This window comes from Saimiri boliviensis, chromosome 5 (genome assembly GCF_048565385.1).
Source record: "Saimiri boliviensis isolate mSaiBol1 chromosome 5, mSaiBol1.pri, whole genome shotgun sequence".
Lineage (NCBI taxonomy): Eukaryota > Metazoa > Chordata > Mammalia > Primates > Cebidae > Saimiri > Saimiri boliviensis.
Window position 1 is genome coordinate 128,522,116 of NC_133453.1, and position 22,981 is coordinate 128,545,096.

The window sequence follows — 22,981 nt, forward strand, 5'->3', positions numbered from 1 at the left end:
ATACTCAGGAAAGCCTGGTGCTTGGTTTAGAGCTCTGCTATTGCCATACCAATATTCTTTACAATTTTATCTTTGATTTTTAATTTTGCAAGTGAAATGGGACAATGAGGTACAATTTTGAGCAGAAGAGATACACACAATATGTGTGTCCAACACTTTTCCTTCCCACTTCATTTGCATACAGCATTAGCAATGCACAGTATTCTGCTAGGAGTTCAGTGAGACTCAAAGCAAAGACAAGATAAGCAGGCAGAATGTATAGGTAGAATGTGCAAGTATCAGAGAGGATCCAAAATGGCTGAATAGGAAGAGCTCCAGAGTGCAGTTCCCAGCAAGAACAGCGCAGAGGGTGAGTGCTCACCGCATTTCCAAACAAGTTATCACTGCCCACAGACCAGGAGATTCCCAGGCCGAAAAGTGCCACGAGTTTTGAGTGCAGCGGTTTCAGCTGGTGCTGGGTCTGTGCACAGAAACTCACACAAGTCTGGACAGTTGTTTCAACTGGCACCTGGAATGCCTGAGAGACAGAGCCACCCATTCAACTGAAAGGGAGGGGGCTGGGCAATCTGGCTTGGCAGGTACCACCCTCACAAAACAAACAATCTGAAATGCTCTGGATTGAGAGTTTTGCAGCAAGTGCAGCTGGACCCAGGACTGTCCACCTCAGTAGGGGGAAGGGCATCTCCTGCTACCAAGGCAGTTCACACAGCAGTTAGGCAGAGCCTGCAGCAGCTCAGTAATGCCTCTTCTGGCAGACTGTGACTAGACTACTCTGTGTGGGCCAGGGCATCTATGAAAAAAGGCAGCAGCATGACAGAAACTTATAAATAAAGTTGACCTTCCTAGGACAGAGCACCTGGGAAAATAGGCAGTTATGAGTTCAGCTGCAACAGACTTAAAGATACCTGCCCAGCAGTTCTGCATGGAACAACAGAGCTCCCAGCACAGCACTTGAGCTCCTATAATAGACAGACGGTCTCCTCAAGCAACTCCCTGACTCCCATATACCCAAAGAGACACCTCATAAAGGAGACCTCAGGCCAACATCTGGAGGGTACCCTTCTGGGATGATAGCAGAGGAAGAAACCAGCAGCAACCCTTGCTGTTCTGCAGCCTCCACGGGTAATCCCCAAGCAAGCCAAGGTCTGGAGTAGACCTCCAGCAGTCCTGCAGCAGAGGGGCCTGACTGTTAGAAGGAAAACTAAGAAGCAGAAAGAAATAGCTTCAATATCAACAAAAAGGACATCCACTTAGAGACCCCATTCGAAAGTCATCAAAGACCATAGGTAGATAAAGCCACTAAGATGGGAAGAAACCAGCACAAAAAGGATGAAAACACCAAAAACCAGAATGCCTCGCCTCCTCCAAGGGATCACAACTCCTCACCAGCTAGGGATCAAAGATGAATGGAGACTGCATCTGATGAACTGACAGAAACAGGCTTCAGAAGGTGGGTAATAACAAACTTCTCAGAGTTAAAAGAACATGTGCTAACCCAATGCAAAGAAACTAGAACCGAGAAAAAAGATTAGATTAGATTCTAACTAGAATAAACAGCTTAGAGAAGAATATAAACGACTTGATGGAGCTGAAAAACAGCATGAGAACTTCAAGAAGCATACACAAGTTTCAATAGCCAAATCGACCAAGCAGAAGAAAGGGTATCAGAGACTGAAGATCAACTCAATGAAATAAAACGAGAAGGCAAGAATAGAGAAAAAAGAGTGAAAAGAAATGAAACCCTAGAAGAAAATCTAGGCAAAACCATTCAGGACATAGGCGTAAGCAAGGACTTCATGACTAAAACACCAAAAGCATTGGCAACAGAAGCCAAAATAGACAAATGGGACCTAATGAAACTCCACAGCTTCTGCACAGCAAAAGAAACAGTCATTAGAGTGAATTGGCTTCCAACAGAATGGGAAAAAATTTTTGCAGTCTACCCGTCCGACAAAGGGCTGATATCTAGAATTTATGAAGAACTAAAACAGATTTACAAGAAAAAAAACAAGCCCATTCAAAAGTGGGTGAAGGATATGAACAGAAACTTTACAAAAGAAGACATACATGAGGCCAACAAACATATGAAAAAATGCTCATCATCACTGGTCATTAGAGAAATGCAAATCAAAACTACATTGAGATACCACCTCATGCCAGTTAGAATGGCGATCATTAAAAAATCTGGAGACAACAAATGCTGGAGAGGATGTAGAGAAACAGGAACACTTTTACACTGTTGGTGGGAGTGTAAATTGGTCCAACTATTGTGAAGACAGTGTGGCAATTCCTAAGGACCTAGAAATAGGAATTCCATTTGACCCAGCAATCCCATTACTGGGTATATCCAAAGGATTATAAATAGTTCTGCTATAAGGACACATGCACACAAATGTTCATTGCAGCACTGTTTACAATAGCAAAGACCTGGAACCAACCCAAATGCCCATTGATGATAGACTGGACAGGGAAAATGTGGCACATATACACAATGGAATATTATGCAGCCATCAAAAACGATGAGTTCGTGTCCTTTGTAGGGCCATGGATGAACCTGGAAACCATGATTCTCAGCAAACTGACACAAGAGCAGAAAATCAGACACCACATGTTCTCACTCATAGGTGGGTGTTGAACAGTGAGAACACATGGACACAGGGAGGGGAGCACTATACACTGGGGTCAGTTGGGGACAAATGGGGGAGGGATAATGGGGGGTGGGGAGTTGGGGAGAGATAACATGGGGAGAAATGCCAGATACAGGTGAAGGGGAGGAAGGCAGCAAATCACACTGCCATGTGTGTACCTATGCAACAATCTTGCATGTTCTTCACATGTACCCCAAAACCTAAAATGCAATAAATAAAATAAAATAAAGAAGAAAGTTTTCATCTTAATTAAAAAAAAGAAATGAACAAAGCCTCCAAGAAATATGGGATTATGTGAAAATACCTAATATACATTTGATAGGTGTACCTGAATGTGACGGAGAGAATGAATCCAAACTGGAAAACACTCTTCAGGTTATTATCCAGGAGAACTTCCCCAACCTAGCAAGGCAGGCCAACATTCAAGTCCAGGAAATACAGAGAACACCACAAAGATATTCCTCAAGAAGAGCAACCCCAAGGCACATAATCATCAGATTCAGCAGAGTTGAAACGAAGGAAACAATGCTAAGGTCAGCAAGAGAGAAAGGTCAGGTTACCCACAAAGGGAAGCCCATCAGACTCACAGCAGATCTCTCTGCAGAAACCCTGCAAGCCAGTATAGAGTGGGGGCCAATATTCAACATCCTTAAAGGAAAGAACTTTCAACCTAGAATTTCATATCCATCCAAATTAAGCTTCATAAGGGAAGGAGAAAGAAAATCCTTTATGGACAAGCAATTGCTGAGAGATTTTGTCACCACCAGGCCCACATTACAAGAGCTCCTGAAAGAAGCACTAAACAAGGAAAGAAACAACCAGCACCAGCCACCCCAGAAACATACCAAATGGTAAAGACCATTGACACAATGAAGAAAATGTATCAACTAACAGGCAGAACATCCAGCTAGCATCAAAATGGCCGGATCAAATTCACACATAACAATATTAACCTTAAATGTAAATGGACTAAATGCCCCAATCAAAAGACACTGACTGGCAAATTGGTTAAAAAGTCAAAACCCATCAGTGTGCTGTACTCAGGAAGCCCATTTCATGTCCAAGGACACACATAGGCTAAAAATAAAGGGATGGAGGAAGATTTATCAAGCAAATGGAGAGCAAAAAGAAAAAAAAAGCAGGAGTTGCAAACCTGGTCTCTGATAAAGTGGACTTCAAACCAACAAAGATCAGAAGAGACAAAGAAGGGCATTACATAATGGTAAAAGGATCAATGCATCAAGAAGAACTAATGATCCTAAATATATATGCACCCAATACAGGAGCACCCAGGTATATAAAGTAAGTTCTTAACAACCTACAAAGAGACTTAAACTTAGACTCCCACACAACAATAGTGGGAGACTTTAACACTCCACTGTCAATATTAGACAGATCAACAAGACAGAAAATTAACAAGGATTATCTAGGACTTGAACTCAGATATGGACCAAGTGGACCTAATAGACATCTACAGAAATCTCTACCCCAAATCCAGAGAATGTACATTCTTCTCAGCACCACATGGCACCTACTCTAAAATTGACCACATAATTGGAAGTAAATCACTCCTCAGCAAATGCAAAAGAATGGAAATCATAAACAGTCTCTGAGACCACAGTGCAATCAAATTAGAACTCAGAATTAAGAAACTAACTCAGAACCACACAACTTAATGGAAACTGAACAACTGGCTCCTGAATGGTGACTGGATAAATAATGAAATGAAGACAGAAATAGAGATGTTCTTCGAAACCAATGAGAACAAAGACACAATGTACCAGAATCTCTGGGACACATTTAAAGCAGTGCCTAGAGGGAAATGTATAGCAATAAATGCCCACATGAGAAGCGAGGAAAGATCTAAAATTGACACCCTACAGTCAAAATTATAAGAGCTAAAGGAGCAAGATCAAAAAACCTCAAAACCTAGCAGAAGACAAAAAATAACTAAGATCAGAGCAGACCTGAAGGAGGTAGAGCCACAAAAAATCCTTCAAAAAATCAGTAAATCCAGGAGCTGGTTTTTTGAAAAGATCAACAAAATAGACCGCTAGCCAGACTGATAAAAAAGAAAAGGAAGAAGAATCAAATAGATGCAATAAAAATGATAAAGGGGATAACACCACTGACTCCACAGAAATACAAACTACAATCAGAGATTGCTACAAACAACGCTATGCACAAAAACCAGTAAACCTGGAAGAAATGGATACATTCCTGGACATTTGCACCCACCCAAGCCTAAACCAGGAAGAAGTGGAAACCTTGAATGGATCAATAACAAGGGTTGAAGTTGAGGCAGCAATTAATAGCCTACCAACCAAAAAAAGTCCAGGTCCAGACGGGTTCACAGCCAAATTCTACCAGACGTACAAAGAGGAGCTGGGAACATTCCTTCTGAAACTGTTCCAAACAATCCAAAAAGAGGGAATCCTTCCCAAATCATTTTATTAGACCAACATCATCCTGATACCAAAACCTGGCAGAGACTCAACAAAAAAAGAAAACTTCAGGCCAATATCCATGATGAACATAGATGCAAAAATCTTCAGGAAATACTGGCAAACCGATTGCAACAGCACATCAAAAAGGTTATCTATCACGATCAAGTAGGCTTCATTCCGGGGATTCAAGGCTTGTTCAACATATGCAAGTCTATAAATGTAATCTACCACATAAACAGAACCAAAGACAAAAACCACATGATTATCTCAATAGACGCAGAGAAGGCATTAACAAAATTCAACAGCCCTTTATGCTAAAAACTGTCAATAAACTAGGTATCAAAGGAACATATCTCAAAACAATAAAAGTTACTTACGACAAACCTACAGCCAATATCATACTGAATGGGCAAAAATGAAGCATTCCCTTTGAAATCTGGCACTAGACAAGGATGCCCTCTCTCACCACTCCTATTCAATATAGTGTTGAAAGTTCTCGCCAGAGCAATTAGGCAAGAAGAAAAAAGGGGAGGGTGGGGGTATTCAATTAGGAAAAGAGGAAGTCAAATTGCCTCTGTTTGCAGACGACATGATTGTATATTTAGAAGACCCTATCATCTCAGCCCAAAACCTCCCGAAACTGATAAGCAACTTCAGCAAAGTCTCAGGATACAAAATCAATGTGCAGAAATCACAAGCATTTCTATACGTCAATTACAGACTAACAGAGAGCCAAATCATGAGCAAACTCCCACTCACAATTGCTACAAAGAGAATAAAATACCTAGGAATACAACTAAGGAAGGATGTAAAGGACCTCTTCAAGGAGAACTACAAACCACTGCTCAAGGAAATAAGAGAGAACACAACAGATGGAGAAACATTCCATGCTCATGGATAGGAACAATCAGTATCATGAAAATGGCCATATTGCCCAAAGTAATTTATAAATTCAAGGCTATCCCCATCAAGCTACCAATGACCTTCTTCACAGAACTAGAAAAAAACCACCTTAAACTTCATATGGAACCAAAAGAGAGCCTGCATAGCCAAGACAATCCTAAGCAAAAAGAACAAAGCTGGAGGCATCACACTACCTGATTTCAAAATATACTACAAGGCTACAGTAATCAAAATAGCATGGTACTGGTACCAAAACCGAGATATAGACCAATGGAACAGAACAGATGACCTGGAGGCAACGCCACACATCTACAACCATCGGATCTTTGACAAACCTGACAAAAACAAGCAATGGGGAAAGGATTCCCTGTTTAATAAGTAGTGTAGGGAAAACTGGCTAGCAGTGTGCAGAAAGCAGAAACTGAACCCCTTCCTGACACCTTACATTAAAATTAACCCCAGATGGATTAAAGACAAACATAAGACCTAATACCATAAAAACCCTAGAAGAAAACCTAGGCAAAACCATTAAGGACATAGGCATAGGCAAGGACTTCATGACTAAAACACCAAAAGCATTGGCAACAAAAGCCAAAATAAAAAAATGGGACCTAATCAAACTCCAGAGCTTCTGTACAGCAAAAGAAACAATCATTAGAGTGAACCAGCAACCAACAGAATGGGAAAAAAGTTTTGCAATCTACCCATCTGATGAAGGGCTAATATCCAGAATCTACAAAGAACTAAAATAGATTTACAAGAAAAAAACAAACCCTTCCAAAAGTGGGAGAACGATATGAACAGACACTTTGCTAAAGAAGATACATATGAGGCCAACAAATATAAGAAAAAATGCTCATCATCACTGATTATTAGAGAAATGCAAATCAAAACCACATTGAGATACCACCTCACACCAGTTAGAATGGCAATCATTACAAAATCTGGAGACAACAGATGCTGGAGAGGATGTGGAAAAATGGTAACACTTTTACACTGTTGGTGGGAGTGTAAACTAGTTGAACCATTGTGGAAGACAGTGTGGCGCTTCCTCAAGGAGCTAGAAATAGAAATTTCATTTGACCCAGCAATCCCATTATTGAGTACATACCCAAAGGATTATAAATCATTCTATTATAAAGACACTTGCACACAAATGTTCATAGTGGCACTATTTACAATAGCAAAGACCTGGAACCAACCCAAGTGCCCATGGACGATAGACTGGACAAGGAAAATGTGGCATATATACACCACGGAATACTATGTAGCCATAAAAAACGATGAGTTTGTGTCCTCTGTAGGGACATGGATAAATCTGGAAACCATCATTCTCAGCAAACTGACAGAAGAACAGAAAATCAAACACTGCATGCTCTCACTCATAGGTGGGTGTTGGAACAATGAGAACCCCTGGACACAGGGAGGGGAGCATCACACACTGGGGTCTGTTGCGGGGGTGCCAAGGGAGGGACAGCAGGGGGGTAAAGAGGTCTGGGAGGGATAACATGGGGAGAAATGCCAGATACAGGTGACGGGGGGATGGAGGCAGCAAACCACATTGCCATGCATGTACCTATGCAACAATCCTCCATGATCTGCACATGTACCCCAGAACCTAAAGTACAAATAAATAAATAAATAAATGGGGGGGGAACAATAGAGACCAATAATGCAATCCAGGACATGCCAGAATTCTTTTTCATTAGCTCTCACATTCTCTCTGATCATATTTATCTTCCCTTTTTTCTGATGCTACATTTTGGGAGATTTGCTTTGACTTTCTCTTCTAATCCTTTAAATAGATTTTCTTCTGTCATTTTAAAAACATTTCTCTAGAACCTGCCTTCTCTGAATGTTTTATTTTTATAACTTATTTTTATCTTAATAAACTTTTTGTTTTTCTGAGAATGTTACGTGTGTGTGTGTGTGTGTGTGTGTGTGTGTGTGTGTATTTGAGAAATTGCTTTTCTTATAAACATGATGAGATGATTTTTTCCAGGTTAAAAAGGAAAAAAAAAAGAATGTGCAAGTATCAAGAAGTGAAATAGGTCAGGTGCGGTGGCTCATGCCTATAATCCCTGCACTTTGGGAGGCCAAGGCAGGCGGATTGCTTGAACTCATGAGTTCAAGACCAACCTGGGCAACCTGGCAAAACCCCTTTTCTACAAGAAATACAAAAAATTAGTTGGGCATGGTGGCGCATACCTGTAGTGCCAGCTACTCAGGAGGCTGAGGTGGTAGGATGGCTTTGATTGAGGATGCAGTGAGCAGAGATTGTGCCACTGCACTCCAGCCTGGGCGACAGAACCAGACCTTGTGGCAAAAAAAAAAAAAAAAAGGCATGAAATTGAAAGAGTTAGTAAATAATTTTGTGCATCTTTTTTTTCCAGTAAGATCAAAATACATGTACACTTACAAGGCACAAAATATGAATTGTGTAATCTTGGTGATTCCTTATGAGTTAAACGCTCTTATATTTGCATTTAAAACTGAAATGGCACAATATAAAGATGACCAGTAATTTTTGTGCTAAAATTTCAACAATTTTAATTTTCCTTTACCTGAGATGACACTAGATAGCTAATAAAAAACACTATGACAAGCTTAATGAGAGACTAAGGAAGAAAAGGAAAACTTCATATGACTTTTATTAGCACATTTTCCTGCTTTTACACTAAGTCCTATAAACTATGTAGCATCTATGGTCACACAGACCAGCTCTGATTCTATGTGAGAGGAGACTCATGGGTGTGAATGCCAGGAGGCTGGGATCATTGCAGGTTGTCTTGGGGCTTGGCTGACACAAACATCAATTGGTTCCTTTATCACCTGTAAGTCAAGCATGGTGGTTCAAGTCTGTAATCCCAGCCCTTTGAGAGGTGAGGCAGGAGAATTGCTTGAGGCCAAGAGTACAAGACCAGCTTGGGCAACAATAGCAAGTCCTCATCTCTATAAAAAATTAAAAAGAAAAATTAGAGGGACATGGTGGTGCACCTGTAGTCCCAGCTACTTGGGAGGCTGAGGTGGGAAGATCGCTTGAGCCTAGGAGTTTAAGGTTCCAGTGAGCTGTAATTGCATCACTGTACTCCAGCCTGGGTGGCACAGTGAGTTGGCTCCTGTCTCAAATTAGGAGCGAAAGAAAAGAAACGAAAGAAAAAAAAAAAGGAAGGAGGGAGGGAGGAAGGGAAGAGGGAGGGAGAGTGCAAGGTAAGAAGGGAGGAAGGGAGGGAGAGAAGGGAAGGAAAGAAAGAGGAAGGAAGGAAGGAGGAAAGGAAGGTAAAGAAAAACAGGAGTATTGAAGTTGGGAGGGTCCACTCATAAATTTTTGGAGGAAATATTGGTGAAAAGTTCAAATGCAAACACAAAGAAGGGAATGACAGACACCAGGGTCTCACTGAGGGAGGAGGGTGAGGATTGTAAAACTACCTATCGGGTACTATTGCTTATTATCTCAGTGATGAAATAACTTGTACTCCAAACCCCCATGACATGCAATTTCCCTATAGAGCAAACCTGCATATGTATTCCTGAACCTAAAAGGTTTTTTTTTTTTTTTTTTCAAGTAAAGAAAGAAAAAATAGTAGTACCTCACAAGCTGCCAACTACCAGAGAGTAGTTCTCTTCTCTTCAAACAGACAAACGGATGAGGGTTTCTGCATGTTTTTCCAGCTAGAGTAATCACCTTTGCACACCTGGTGTTAGTTATTCCTCTCAACAATACTATGAGGTAGGTTTTAGGTTCCCCATTTTACAGACCAGGAAGTGAAGCCTTTGAAAAGTTAAGTGGCAGACCTGCATGTCAGTCCAAAGACTGACTAACCCTAACTCCCAGCCCAGCTCTCTTTCCACAGCTGCTTCTTACTTAGACAAACCAGGTGTTTGTCCCTACTTACAGGGGAAAAATCAAAGATTTTGAAAACTCGTAGAAGCAGCATTCCAATTAGAAATATAAAAGCCCATGGGGCTGCCCCAGATACAGCAGTGAGGTGAAATCACCTGCCTTCTCCTCACTTCCTGCAGGTCTTCCCCAAATCGTTCTTTAACCCCTTCCTCTACACCTCCTTCCTGCAGTCTTTTTGCCCCTCTCCTTAGCATTAGCTTACCCTTTCCAGGTAGGGCAGTCAGGTAGGGAAGTCGGGAGTCTGGGTCCTGGGATAGGGCTGTGGATCACTTTCACTTTCTGGGCTACTGTTCTTGCTTCCTTTTGGATGATGCAGTATTTTCTGAAATAAAACATAAAATGTTATTCATTTTATGTTTGCTCACTGTCTGAATCTGTTAATTTATGAACCTTTGGCTCTACATCGTTTATGTATTTTTGTGTTAATATTTTTAGCTGGTTTTTTTTTTTAAAGTAAATGTACTCTGCGTCTGGCAGACCAACCAAGTGAAATGTAAAAACAGTCCATTTTTTAAAGTTTCACATATAATGTGAAACATCTCTTTTTGTGTGGGTGCATGTGTATGTGCAGATTACAGGTTTTATCAGACACTTATTTGTTAATATTTGTTGTAGGTTTACAATGTGGCCCCTCGAGTCCCTCTGGACTATACGCAACCCAAAAACATAACCTTGAAAAATGCAATAAATCTAAAGTTGAAACCAAAAAAAACAAAATTAAAATGCAGCAAATTTGTAACCTAGCAAATTCATATATAGGAACTTTGTTCAAAGCATTCCCACAATTGAACACAAGCATATATACAAAGATGTTCATTGCAGCACTCTTAGTGGTAGAGAATAATTGAAAACAACACTGGGAGTAGTAGTGAAAATTTGGAAACAACATAAAGATACATCCTTAACTCCTGACACATAAGATATCTGTAGATTACTAAATGAAACTAGAAAGGTGTAGATCAATATGTTTATGAGAATACTATTGATAATTTTTGTAAATAGATGTTAATAGTGGTTATCATTGGAAAATGAGATTGGATAAAGACTGGTGGGATGGGGTGGGAAGTGGAGATTTTACTTTATATAATCTCCGTGTGTGCTATGAATAACAAACAGATACGACTTTAAATTTTTAGCTAGATTTTAAATGTTAGTATTTTTATTTTTTCCAATATGTTAATGATGTCTTCCAATAATACAATCTAAAAAAAAAATCAGATCATGAATTCACATGTTCTAATCATGTTTACTAATCAGAACAAGGCCAAAAATAGAGACTATGTACATGTCACCAGAGCCTGTCCCCAGATTTCCAGGAATCTATTAACGAATATTTTTTGATAAGATTATTCTTCTGGCCAGAAGTGGTGGCACTTTGGGAGGCTGAGGCAGGTGGATCACCTGATGTCAGGAGTTCAAGGTCAGTCTGACCAACATGGTGAAACCCTGTTTCTACTAAAAATACAAAAATTAGCTAGGCGTGGTGCCGCATGCCTGTAGTTTCAGCTATTCAGGACGCTGAGACAGAAGAATCACTTGAACTGGAGAAGCAGAGGTTGCAGTGAGCTGAGATGGCACCACTGCACTCCAGTCTGAGTGACAGAGTAAGACTCCATCTCAGAAAAAAAAGGAAAGAAAAGATTATTCTTAGGTCTACCTGATTGCTTTGACCTCAAAACATATCAGTTGTCTTTGTAAGAGTTTCTGCATTTAAAAATTGGACATACCGTGTCTTCAGCATTATCTTAAGAACAGGTCTAGCACACCTATCTAAAGAGAAAGTCTTAATCACCCTCTTGTTTCCTTTCGAAGTGATCACAAACCATTTCCAGTTGATACTTCCCTGCTAAGCACCAAAGCCTTGCTTCCGTTAGTCAGGCAGGGTGTGCCCAGCTCAGGTGACTAACAAAACACCAACTAGCATGCCATGAGCCACATCCGGCTCATGTGTATGTTTTGTTTGTCCCACACCATGGTTTTTAAATTTTTCAATTGGTTATCAAATTTAAAAATAGTTATAATTCAGATAAGAATGCAAATTTCAGGCAGGTACGGTGGTTCACACCTGTAATCCCAGCACTTTGGGAGGCCAAGGCAGGTGGATCACGAGCTCAGGAGTTCAAGACTAGCCTGGGCAAGATGGTCTCTACTAAAAATACAAAAAAATTAGCTGGGCGTGGAGGCAGGTGACTGTAATCCCAGCTACTCGAGAGGCTGAGGCAGAGAATTGCTTGAACCTGGGAGGCAGAAGAGAGATCGGTTGCAGTGAGCCAAAATCGCACCACTGCACTCCAGCCTGGGTGAAAGAGCAAGACTACGTCTCAAAATAATAATAATAATAATAATAACAATAATAATTCTTAGGTTGGTCCAAAAGTAATTATTGTCATTAAAAATAATGAACTCTATGAAGCCATAGAACCACTTGGACCTCATTCCAGTATGGCAACAAGCAGCTGGAGCTGAGCATGCTGCTCTCTTCACTCAGGGCATTAGATCCCCAGTTTGCCACAGTATCCAACACTCTCAATCTTACAACAACTTTGTTTCAACCACTTACATTTCTTGCCTAGCTCTACAGTCAGTTTATTATAAGTAGTTTGTTAAGAAACCCTCATTTTATTATTTTATATTTATTTAACAGCCATATATACAAAATTGACTATTTGCCAGGCATGTTTCTAAGTGCTTTACAAAGTCACTCATTCAATCCTCAAAATAACTGTATAGAATTGACACTCTTGCTATTCTCATTTTTATACATCAAGTAACTGAGACCCAGAAAAAATAAGTAACATATCAAAGGTCACTCAGCTAGTAAGAGGAGAAATCAATATTTCTGTGCGTGTATTCCACCTCAAATATCTATGCTTTTAACCACCACTACGAAATAGTTTTATTTCTTCTTCTCTAGAAAAACCCCTTTACTACAGGGTGGATGGAAGGTTCTCTTAACTTCTCAGACTACCTTTCTAAATTCCATCACCTTTTTATTTTAGATTCATTCCAGGGGGGCGCTGTGACTCATGCCCGTAATCCTGCACTTTAGGAAGCCAAAGTGGGCAGACTGCCTGAGCTCACGAGTTCAAGACCAGCCTGGTAACACAGTGAAACTCTATTATAATACAAAAAATTAGCAGGGCGTGGTGGCAGGCGCCTGTAGTCCCAGCTACTCTGGAGGCTGAGGCGGGAGAATTGCTTGAGCCCAGGAGATGGAGTTTGCAGTGAGCCAAGATCAGGCCACTGCACTCCAGCCTGGGTGACAGAGCAAGACTCTGTCTAAAAAGAAAAAAAAAAAAAAAGATTCAATCCAGTTCACTTTAAATGCAACAATTGCAGATGTGATGTAAATCTCCCTCTCTTCCACACCTGCCATGACTAGAGTACAGAGTCACAGAATGGGAACAGCAGAACACATCTGCTCCATGTCCTCATCTTCCTGGTAATGTCTCCTCTCTCCAGGGCAGAAAGGATAGAAAAACAGAGGCTTCCATGTTATAAGCCTCTCTTAGCCCCTTGTCTGTTGGCTTGGTATGAACAATGGTGGCTTCAACCAGCTCAGTGGATTATATGTTCCTTTTATCTATAATGTAGCCACTGATTTATTTGGGTTTAACCCTATCATGTGACTATTTATTTCACATTTACTTAATTATTCCATATTCTTTCTTCTCCCCTTTCATGCCACTTTAGTTTTTTTTTTTTTTTTTCTTATTTTGTTATCAACCCATTACTTGAGCATTCTTTTATTTTTCTTTTGCTGGTTATCCTAGAGATCACAACATACATCTTTAACTTATTAAAATGTAATATGCAGTAACCAAAACAGCATATCACATGAATGAGTGCAGTGGCTCATTCATACACCAAACTTTAGTAGAACACAATTTACTCACGTGAACAAACCTGTAACAAAAACCTGAACCTAAAACAAAACTTAAAAATAATAATAAATAAAATGTAATATGTTTGTATTTTTGTCACTTTCTGTATTATTCTTGGAACTTAGACCTTTTTATTTCACTTACCTCAATTTCACTACTTGAGCCAGGACAGCCTGTAATTCCAGCACTCTGGGAGGCCCAGGTGGGCAGATCACCTGAGGTCAGGAATTCAAGACCAGCCTGGCCAAAATGGCAAAATTCCATCTCTACTAAAAATATAAAAATTAGGTCGGGCGTGGTGGCTCACGCCTGTAATCCCAACACTTTAGGAGGCTGAGGTGGGTGGATCACAAGGTCAGGAGTTCAAGACCAGCCTGACCAACATGGTGAAAACCTGCCTCTAGTAAAAATACAAAAATTAGCAGGGCATGGTGGCACATGACTGTAATCCCAGCTACTCAGGAGGCTGAGGCAGGAGAATAGCTTGAACCCGAGAGGCAGAGGTTCAAGTGAGCTGATCGCACCACTGCACTCCAGCCTGGGCTACAGAGTGAGACTCTGTCTCAAACAAACACACACACACACACACACACACACACAACTAGCTGGGTGTGGTGATGTGCATCTGTAATCCCAGCTATTCAGGAGGCTGAGGCAGAAGAATTGCTTGAACCTCGGAGGTAGAGGTTGCAGGGAGCCAAGATGGAGCCACGATGGAGCCACTGCACTCCAGCCTGGGCAACAGAGTGAGACTCTATCTCAAACAACAACAACAACAACAACAACAACTCACTAATTGTAAATATTTAATTCCCCATATACCTAACCCAAGTAAGTGATCATTATGAAATTTTACGGTTTATTTTTCTTTAGATTTACTCAAATATTTATTCTATTGTTCTTCATTTTGTTCTTCATCTTGCTATTTGTCTGGGATCATTTTCTTTCCACCTGACTAGCTCCCCTTAGTATTTCATTTAGTGCAATTCTGCTGCTGATAAATTCTCTACGTTTATATTTGTCTAAAAATTCTTTCCCTTTTATTTGTAAGGTAGTTTGCTTTGAATTTTAGGTTACTAGTTTTCTTGCTGCTGATTAATCTGCTATCATTCCTTTTGCTGCACCTTTGAAAATAGTATGTTTTTGCCTTTGCCTTTTTGCATATTCGCATTGTCTGTGAGTTTCAACAATTTTTTCATTATGGTTATTGGTTTTGGGTTTTGATTTTGGGTTGTTGTTTTTTTTTTAAGACAGCATCTCACTCTGTCACCTAAGCTGAAGTGCAATAGCACAATCACAGCTCACTGTAGCCACAACCTCCTATGCTAAAGTGATCCTCCTAACTTAACCTCCAAAGTAGCTCGAACTACAGGTGCATGTCACCAATCCTGCTTTTTTTTGTTGTTTAAGTTAGAGACAGGGGTTTATCATGTTGCCCAGGGTGGTCTCAAACTCCTGGGCTCAAGTGATCCTCCTGCCTTGGCCTCCCAAAATCCTGGGGTTACAATCATGAGCCACCACATCCAGCCTACTATTATGTTCTTAGGAGTGGTTTTTAAAAATATATCATGATTGATGTTCAAAATACTATTTAATTTGAGCTGCTATAACAAAAATATCATAGACTGGGTGGTTTATACAGGCATTTATTTCTAACAGTTCTGGAAGATGGGAAATCCAAGATCAATGCACCAGCAGAGCTGGTATCTGGTGAGAGCACGTTTCCTGATTTGCAGATCACTATCTTCTCACTGTATCCTCATATGGTAGAGGCAGAGAAAAGAAGCAGGCTCTTGGCTGGGCATGGTGGCTCATGTAATCCCAGCACTTTGGGAGGCTGAGGTGGGAGGATCATCTGAGGTCAGGAGTTCGAGACCAGCCTGGCCAACATGGTGAAACCCCGTCTCTACTAAAAATACAAAATTAGCCAGGCATGGTGGTGCGCACCTGTAATCCCAGCTACTTGGGTGGCTGAGGCAGGTTAAAGAATCACTTGAACCCAGGAGGCAGACATTGTGGTGAGCTGAGATCACGCATTGCACTCCAGCCTGGGCAAAACAGCAAAACTCTGTCTCAAAAAAAGAAAAAAAAAAGAAGAAAAAGAAAAGAAGCAAGCTTTTTTGTATCTCTTCTCCTAAAGGTACTAACCTCATCATGAGAACTCTGTTTTCATGACCTAATTACCTCCCCAAGGCCCTACCTCCAAATACCATCACAATGGGGATTAGAGTTTCAACATATGAATTGGGGGTGGAAGGACACAAACATTCAATCCATAGCTGTACTGTTAATCAGTTTTGGCAAATTCTTGACCATCACTGCTTCAGACATTGCTTATATTCCATTCTCTCCCTCTCAATATCATTTGGGACTTCATATTAGATTTTTCACCATATCTCATAGAAGATGAGCTAACATTCTGTTAGCTAGTATTTGTTAGTATTATTACAAATAGAATATTAGCTAGTATTTGTTAGTATTATTACAAATGCTAGCTAATATTTGTAGTAATATTACAAATACTGGCTAATAGAAAGTTAGTGTATATCACAAATACTAGTTAATAAAAAGTTAGTGTAAGTATACTATGTTCTTGTCTGTTTTTTCCTCCCTTTTTCTTCCCCTCTGAGCGTCTGTCTGAATAACTTTCCTTTTGATCTATCTTCCAGGTCACTAGCTTATCTTAGCTGTATGTAATCTGCTATTAAACCCTGCTTCTGTTATTTGTTTCTACATTAAAAAAAAAACACCCAAAATTTTGTGGCTTAAAACAACTGCCATTATTTACTTGCTCGTGGTCTGTGATCTGGGTACGCCTCAGTAGGGATAGTTTGTCTCTGCCACATGTTGTTGGCTAGGATAGCTTAACTGAGGTTGGAGGATCCAAGAGCATTTTGCTTACTTATCTGGCACCTCAACAAGAGGAACTGGAAGAGTTGGGGACTGGCTGGGCCACTCTCTCTTCTCTTTCTCCAGGACCCATCTCTTTCCATGTGCCCTACTTCTCCATACTAGCAAGGTAGTTATGATTCTTTACATGGTAGGTCAGCACTTCAAGAGGGCGAAATAAAAGCTACTAGGCCTCTTCATGTCTAGGCTTCAAACTATCAAAACATCATTTCTCCCACATTCTTCACTCTACATAGTAGCCCTTCAGATGGTTAGATACAGATACCCTAGCCTCCTGGAACTCCTGTAACACTACTTCATCTGGCATAGTTTTGATTCCTTCAGTATCCTCCATGGGTCCTAGATCTAGAACACTCAATGAATATTTATCCAATAAATGAATGAATGCTAACTAGTTATATAATTGTTATCTAATACTCCCTTCAGCAGCATATACACTACTATTGAAACAGCATGAGCACAAATGGTAGGCAAACTTGCAAAACTCTTCAAACTTTTAATATATTCTACATCTTGAACCCCCTCTCTCCAATTAGCTAGCAATACAGTGAAATCACCCAGTTTGCTCCTCAGCCTGCAACACGGCAGTGAAGAGGTGAGAATGAAAACCACCTCAGTGGAAATAGTCTTTGGGCTCAGAGTCTCATGAGAATTCCTAGGACCTAAAGCAATCCCTCTTTCCATCCCCAAATAAGGTCCCAGGTAGCTCAAGCAGTGCCTTCCAAGACCATTAACGTTTCTGGGGTTATGACTGAGATGCTACCTGCATCTCTACTTGGTGGTCTAAGTACAGTTGCTGCTGTTACCCATCCCTGCTCAGGCAATACTGGCTGATGCCAACATTTAACCCTGGCCCTCCCCTCATGGCCATGTTGACTCTACAGTGCCTTTACCAACCTAGAACTGCCCCTGATGCTCACATCAAGATGGAAGTTGTCTCTCTCACTACAAGTCGTATATTACAGTTTGTTTTATTTGACTCTCAGAAGGGTATCAATAGCTTACCAACCTTTCTCTTTCAAGGAAGGTGAGACCAGTCCCCTGGGATTGTGTTCAAAGATATTTGAGAAATACCTCTAGTGGCTAAAGTAATGGAAATAGACTCTGATGCAAGGCCGAGGGAGCTCATGCTGAGTGTGTGTATGTGCATACACCAACTTTTCCTGAATCCCTTTCCAGTTCTTTTCACCACACCATGTAAACAACAACAAAGATAACAATATCAACTAACATTTAATGAGCACTTAACTGTATGCCAGGCACTGTTCTAAGTGTCTTATATATATCACCTCATACATAACTTGGACAGAGGAATAGATTTTAGGCAATTGAAGCATTATGGAATGGGTGAATTTGGGGGCAAGAATTGAAGGAATTGTTAAGAGTTTTATTAGGAAGCTAAGTCAAGATATGAAAGAAGAAGGTAAAAACAGGATCATGTCAACAATATATATATGTGTGTGTATGATTGAGAAGAGGATGGGAAAAATAGATCAAGAAGCCAAAGGCAGGGAGAAGTACCAGCCCACAGGGATTTGAGAATGCTGAAATCAAAAGTGATCAAAGAAAGTTGATATTATCACCATTTGTGAATGAATTTCTTTCTAAGTTTCAGAAGTAAAATTAATATATGCTATTTTGATACAGCAAATAGACCAGCTCCTGGGGCCACACTGACGAAAATAAAATATATCAGACTGTTTTTATGGTCCTAATGATATCTCTAAAGGGTTACATATTATCTGTTAAATATTTGAATAGAGCATTGTTCTGGAATAGCCACAGCTTAGTCCTTTGCGTAAAGTGGAAGAACCAGTCTGAAAGCTCTGTCTGTAGTGAAAGCCACAGGGCAATGCTTCATCCCCAGTAGCAATGTGTTGACAAGGTGGTCTGCATCCATCCTGGCTGCAGAGACAGATGGGCTCATAGCCAAGAGCATTAGGAGATTCCTAATGACCAGCAAGGGGGAGCCCCATGTGGGTATATTACTATGTCTGATTTGGATTTGGTTTGATAAGAGATTGAGAGGCAAATGACATGTGCTGAGCAAACCTGAAACCAAACCCTAGACTGGGAGAAATTTTCACCTTCTCAAAATTACCAAACTCCATCAATTATGTACTCTACTGGCTGCTTCTCCTCACTACAAACTAAAATTCTCCTAGCTTTAAAACCCAGACAAAAATCACAACAGAATAACTTTCTTTTCATATATATTTTTTTAAGAGATGAGGTCTCTGTTGCCCAGGCTGGAGTGCAGTGGAGTGATCACGGCTCACAGCAGCTTTGAACTCCCAGGCTCAAGCAATCCTACAAGCACACACCACCATGCCTGGCTCCTTCATCCTTTCTTGCTACTCCTTCTCCACTTTCAGCAATGAGCACTTCCTGCCTCCATATTTTCACCTCTTACTCACACCTCAAGTCACCACTCTCTAGTGTCTTCTCACTATCATTCAGTGAAACAGTTCCCAACAAGGTCATCAGTGACTTCTCAATCACCAGGTTCAATAGGCTCATCTCCTTCCATATCTTACTTGACCTCATTGTGGCATCTACCCGGACATTTCCTTCCTTCTGCAAATTCTTTTACTCCTTGGCTTCTATGACACTAAACTCCTCTTCTACCTGACCCTTAGATGTTGGTGTTATGTGGCTCCAAGCTTGACACTGCTTTTCTCATTCTACAGTTTTCCTGGGCATCCTCCATTATGGTTTCAATGACCACTTATAATTGATACCACTCAAAAGTCTACATTCTGTCTTGACCACTTTCTCTAAGCTGTATATTTAGCTGCCCATTAAATATCTCTCTGGATGGCCCATGGAAATCTCAACACATCCCAAACTACTCAAGGTCTCATCTCCAAAACGTCCCCATTCTTCATGGATTTCTGTACCTTGGTGAGTATCAAAACTAATCATCCTGTTGCTCCAGCCAGAAACCAGGGAATCAGTTTCTGCTCTTCCTCCGTCCTACCCAATTGCCACCCAAAAAATCAGCAAGCGTTATCTCAGCCCTTGTCTTCTCTCTCCTGGTGAGAGCCTATCAACGGAGGTCCTGCCCCCTGCCTCTCACCCTCGTCTAGTCTTATGCCGGCCACCAAAGTAATCTGTCTAAACCCAAACTGTGATCATGTCCCTCTGCTGCTTATTGCCCTCCCCTGGTTGGCTTCCAACTGACAACCTCTCCCCTCTCATTTCTCTCCTCTCCCCTGTATCCACCCCATGCCCACAGGGAGGCTGGACTATAGGGGCAAGCAGGCAACAGCTAGGGCTTTGGCAGCTAGTCAGAGGGATCTGAGTCTGACATATAAGGATACAGAAGTCATTCTACAGCTTCATGAGCAGTGTGTGAAGCTGCATACAGTAGGTTCTAGAAGAGAGAGATATTAGCAGATTATTACAACTGAGGCAAAAATGACCTAGACTCATCTTCCACAGCGAGAAAAGAGGAAAAAATGAACCTGTAGGACAGGTGAGTACAGGTCAATACCAAAAAAAAAGGGCTAAAATCATGAGATGTAAGTAGTAAGGAAATGCATTAGTAATGTCAAAGCACTACTAACAAAATAAACAATCCAAAAGAAAGCCCCATTATAGGAAGCACAGCACCACAGAACAAGAGCAGGGGTTAAAACATACACCCACCATTCTACGGGCAAGCAAGGCAGGCCGCTGGTGGGGAAAACTGTAGCTTCTGTAAAAGGGAGAGGACAGAGACGACCAGCAGAGAATACAGACACAAATGAGAACTGTCCTTGTGACAAGGTGAAGGCCACAGAGTCAGCAGCACTCAGGAGCTGTGCCAGCTGACCCCTTAAGGAAGGCGGGCAACATACGGCATGATGAAAGCAGCAGCATTCATTCACTGGGCAGACCCCACACGACTCCTTGAATTATTTACTCTACTTACTCCTCACGAAAGAGGTGTTGGGAAGATTCTTACTCTAAAAATGTCTTTGAAAGCAACCAGCTAGGGAATTCAGAGTAAAACAGTGGTAAACGAACATGTTGTTCTAGACCCAATGAACTGTATACGTACATAAATCTCCAGAACCGGATGCTAATTTCAAAACGTTGTCCAAAAGGTTGCCAGGATTGGAAACAAGTCAGTCACCGGCCAGAGCAAGTACTTTTCACAAACACTGCAGGCCTATGAAACCCACACAGAGAGCACAGCCGCTTATGGACTTTGGACTCATGTGGATCCAGGTTCGAGTCCCGTCTGCGCCATTCGGCAAATGAGAAAACCTCCCATGACTCCGGTTACATAGCTTGCCCTAGGTGGGTCACACTGCACTACTAAGGGCAGACCTGGGGCAAGAACCCAACAAGGCCGCTGACTCCGGACCGGTGCTCTTTCCCGCAGCCTGGTGCCCAGGGCAGAGAGTCCCCTCGCGCCGCTGACCCCCGAGCCTGGAGCGCCTTTGTCCCCAACTCACCAGAGAGCACCCGCGGAAGCGGTCGGCTGGGGGCAGCCTGGCGGGGGTCGAGTGGGAGGTGGGCGTGGGACTGGGGGTCGCGAGTAGAGAGCGCCCCCAGAGTGGCGCGGACAGGCGGGGAAGGGGGCAGCCGGTGGTGATTGGCTGGGCTGCGGCAGGCAGCTCTGGGCCAGGAACGAAAGAGAGCGGCCGGCGGGCGTCCTCCGGGGTAGGCGCTCCCGCCCGCCCGGCACGGGCTTCAGTGCTGGGGGAGGACGCGCCCACCGCCCGCCCGCCCGCCGAGCAGCCCGGGGTGGCGCGCTCGGTTTCTACGCGAAAGCCGGCCGTGTACCTAGGAATTAACCGGCCGGCGCGGGAGGGGAGGAGAGCGGCAAGCGGGGTGGCGGGGGGGGCGGATGCTGAGCGCGCGCGAGAACAATAATAAGATCGTGTTTGCGGTCGCTGCCCGAGGAGGAATTCGGAGCAGACGCGAGGCCCCGCGCTCGCGCCGCGTCCGGGAGCCCGGGAGGGAGGCCGGCGGCGGCGGCGGCATGAGGCAGGCGACGCGGCGCTTGTGAGCAGCGCGCGCGGCGGCGGCAGGGACCTTGGCGCGGCCGGACGCGGGCGAGCGCCTAGCGGCCGGGGGCTCCCCTCCCCCGCTGCCGGGCCGTGATTTGCCGGGCCTGCTGCGCCCCCCGCCCACCCCTCGCCTCAGCCGCCGCCTCGCCGCTTCCCCTCGTCGGAGCGGCCGCTCGTCCGCCCGGCTCGAGGCCCGCGAGGAACGCGGCGCAGTCCGTCCGCCCGCGGGGGGGCGGCCTCCCGGCATCTTCGCGGCGACCGAGGACTACCAGGAAGGGGAGCGGCTGGGATGGCGCGTCCGCGGCCTCGCGAGTACAAAGCGGGGGACCTGGTCTTCGCCAAGATGAAGGGCTACCCGCACTGGCCGGCCCGGGTGAGTACCGCGGCCGCGCGCGGGCCCGCCCGCCCACCATTTTCCCCTTCATGATGGCGCGCCCGCCCCCTTTCCCTGTCGCCTCAGCCCGGAGCCCGCAGCTCCCGGCCGGCGGCGGCGAGGGCTGAGGGCGGCGCAGCGCGGCGCGGAGAAGACCGGGCCGGAGCTGAGGCAGAGGGCTCCCGGCCGCGCCCGCGCTCCTCCGGGGCGGCCATCCTTCCGCCCACTTTCGAAGGCGGGTCCGGCCCCCGCAGGCCCGACGCCGCCTTCCTCCCGGAAAGCCGGTGCCGACCGGGAAGCCGCGCCGCCGGGCAGGGTCGGGGGTGGATGCCCTGGGTCCGGGGCGGACGTCGGGGCAGGTCGGGCGGCGGGGAGCAAACGGCTGTCCGCGGGCTGGCGCGCGCCGGCGGCGGCGACTCCTGGAAAGGAGTAGTGGTCATCCGGAGGCCAGCGGGAGCCTCTTGGCAGTCGTTCATCCATCGCTTCGCCTTCCAGACTTGTTGAGTTTTCCCCGAGCGCGATTCCCCGTGCCCCGCCTGCCCTGTCAGCGTCCCGGGGTACGTGCCTCTCGGGTGCCTGTCGTTCTTTGAAGCCGACCCCAAATAGCCGAGAGCTTTCAGCCTAGCTCTGACTGGTGGGTCCAGCAAGCTCCTTGTGCCTTTCCACCTCCATATTTGTTTTAGGTAGAATCTCAAACCTTATTCTTGGCCTCCCACTACAGTCCACAATAGCTCTCTCTCTTCCTACCATAGCAAGGTTGTCGTTGGGCTCTTTTTCTAGAAAGCATCTGCATGTAATACACAGCATTCACAATTTTTATTAAGCCCTTTGAGGAAGACACACCACACTGCCATGTATGCTTTGTGTTTTAGAAGAAATCCCTTTTATTTTTTTTTTTTTCCACATGGT

The 22,981-nt window shown here is 43.5% G+C and overlaps 1 protein-coding gene and 1 long non-coding RNA gene across 2 annotated transcripts in view; one reads left to right on the forward strand and one right to left on the reverse strand.

Moving 5' to 3' along the window:
* Positions 1 to 2,751: 2,751 nt before the first annotated feature.
* Positions 2,752 to 21,655, reverse strand: LOC141584647 (uncharacterized). The gene is made up of 3 exons (XR_012517826.1): positions 10,105 to 21,655; positions 8,207 to 8,314; positions 2,752 to 7,616 (listed from the first exon to the last, which is right to left on the reverse strand). It is a non-coding gene; the product is annotated as an uncharacterized LOC141584647 (long non-coding RNA).
* The window catches only part of HDGFL3 (HDGF like 3), a 73,537-nt gene continuing 72,196 nt past the window's right edge, over positions 21,641 to 22,981 (forward strand). The window contains exon 1 of the mRNA XM_039479876.2: positions 21,641 to 22,072. Coding sequence (XP_039335810.1) covers positions 21,989 to 22,072 — 84 coding nt within the window. The 5' untranslated portion in view covers positions 21,641 to 21,988. The remainder of the gene's footprint in view (positions 22,073 to 22,981) is intronic.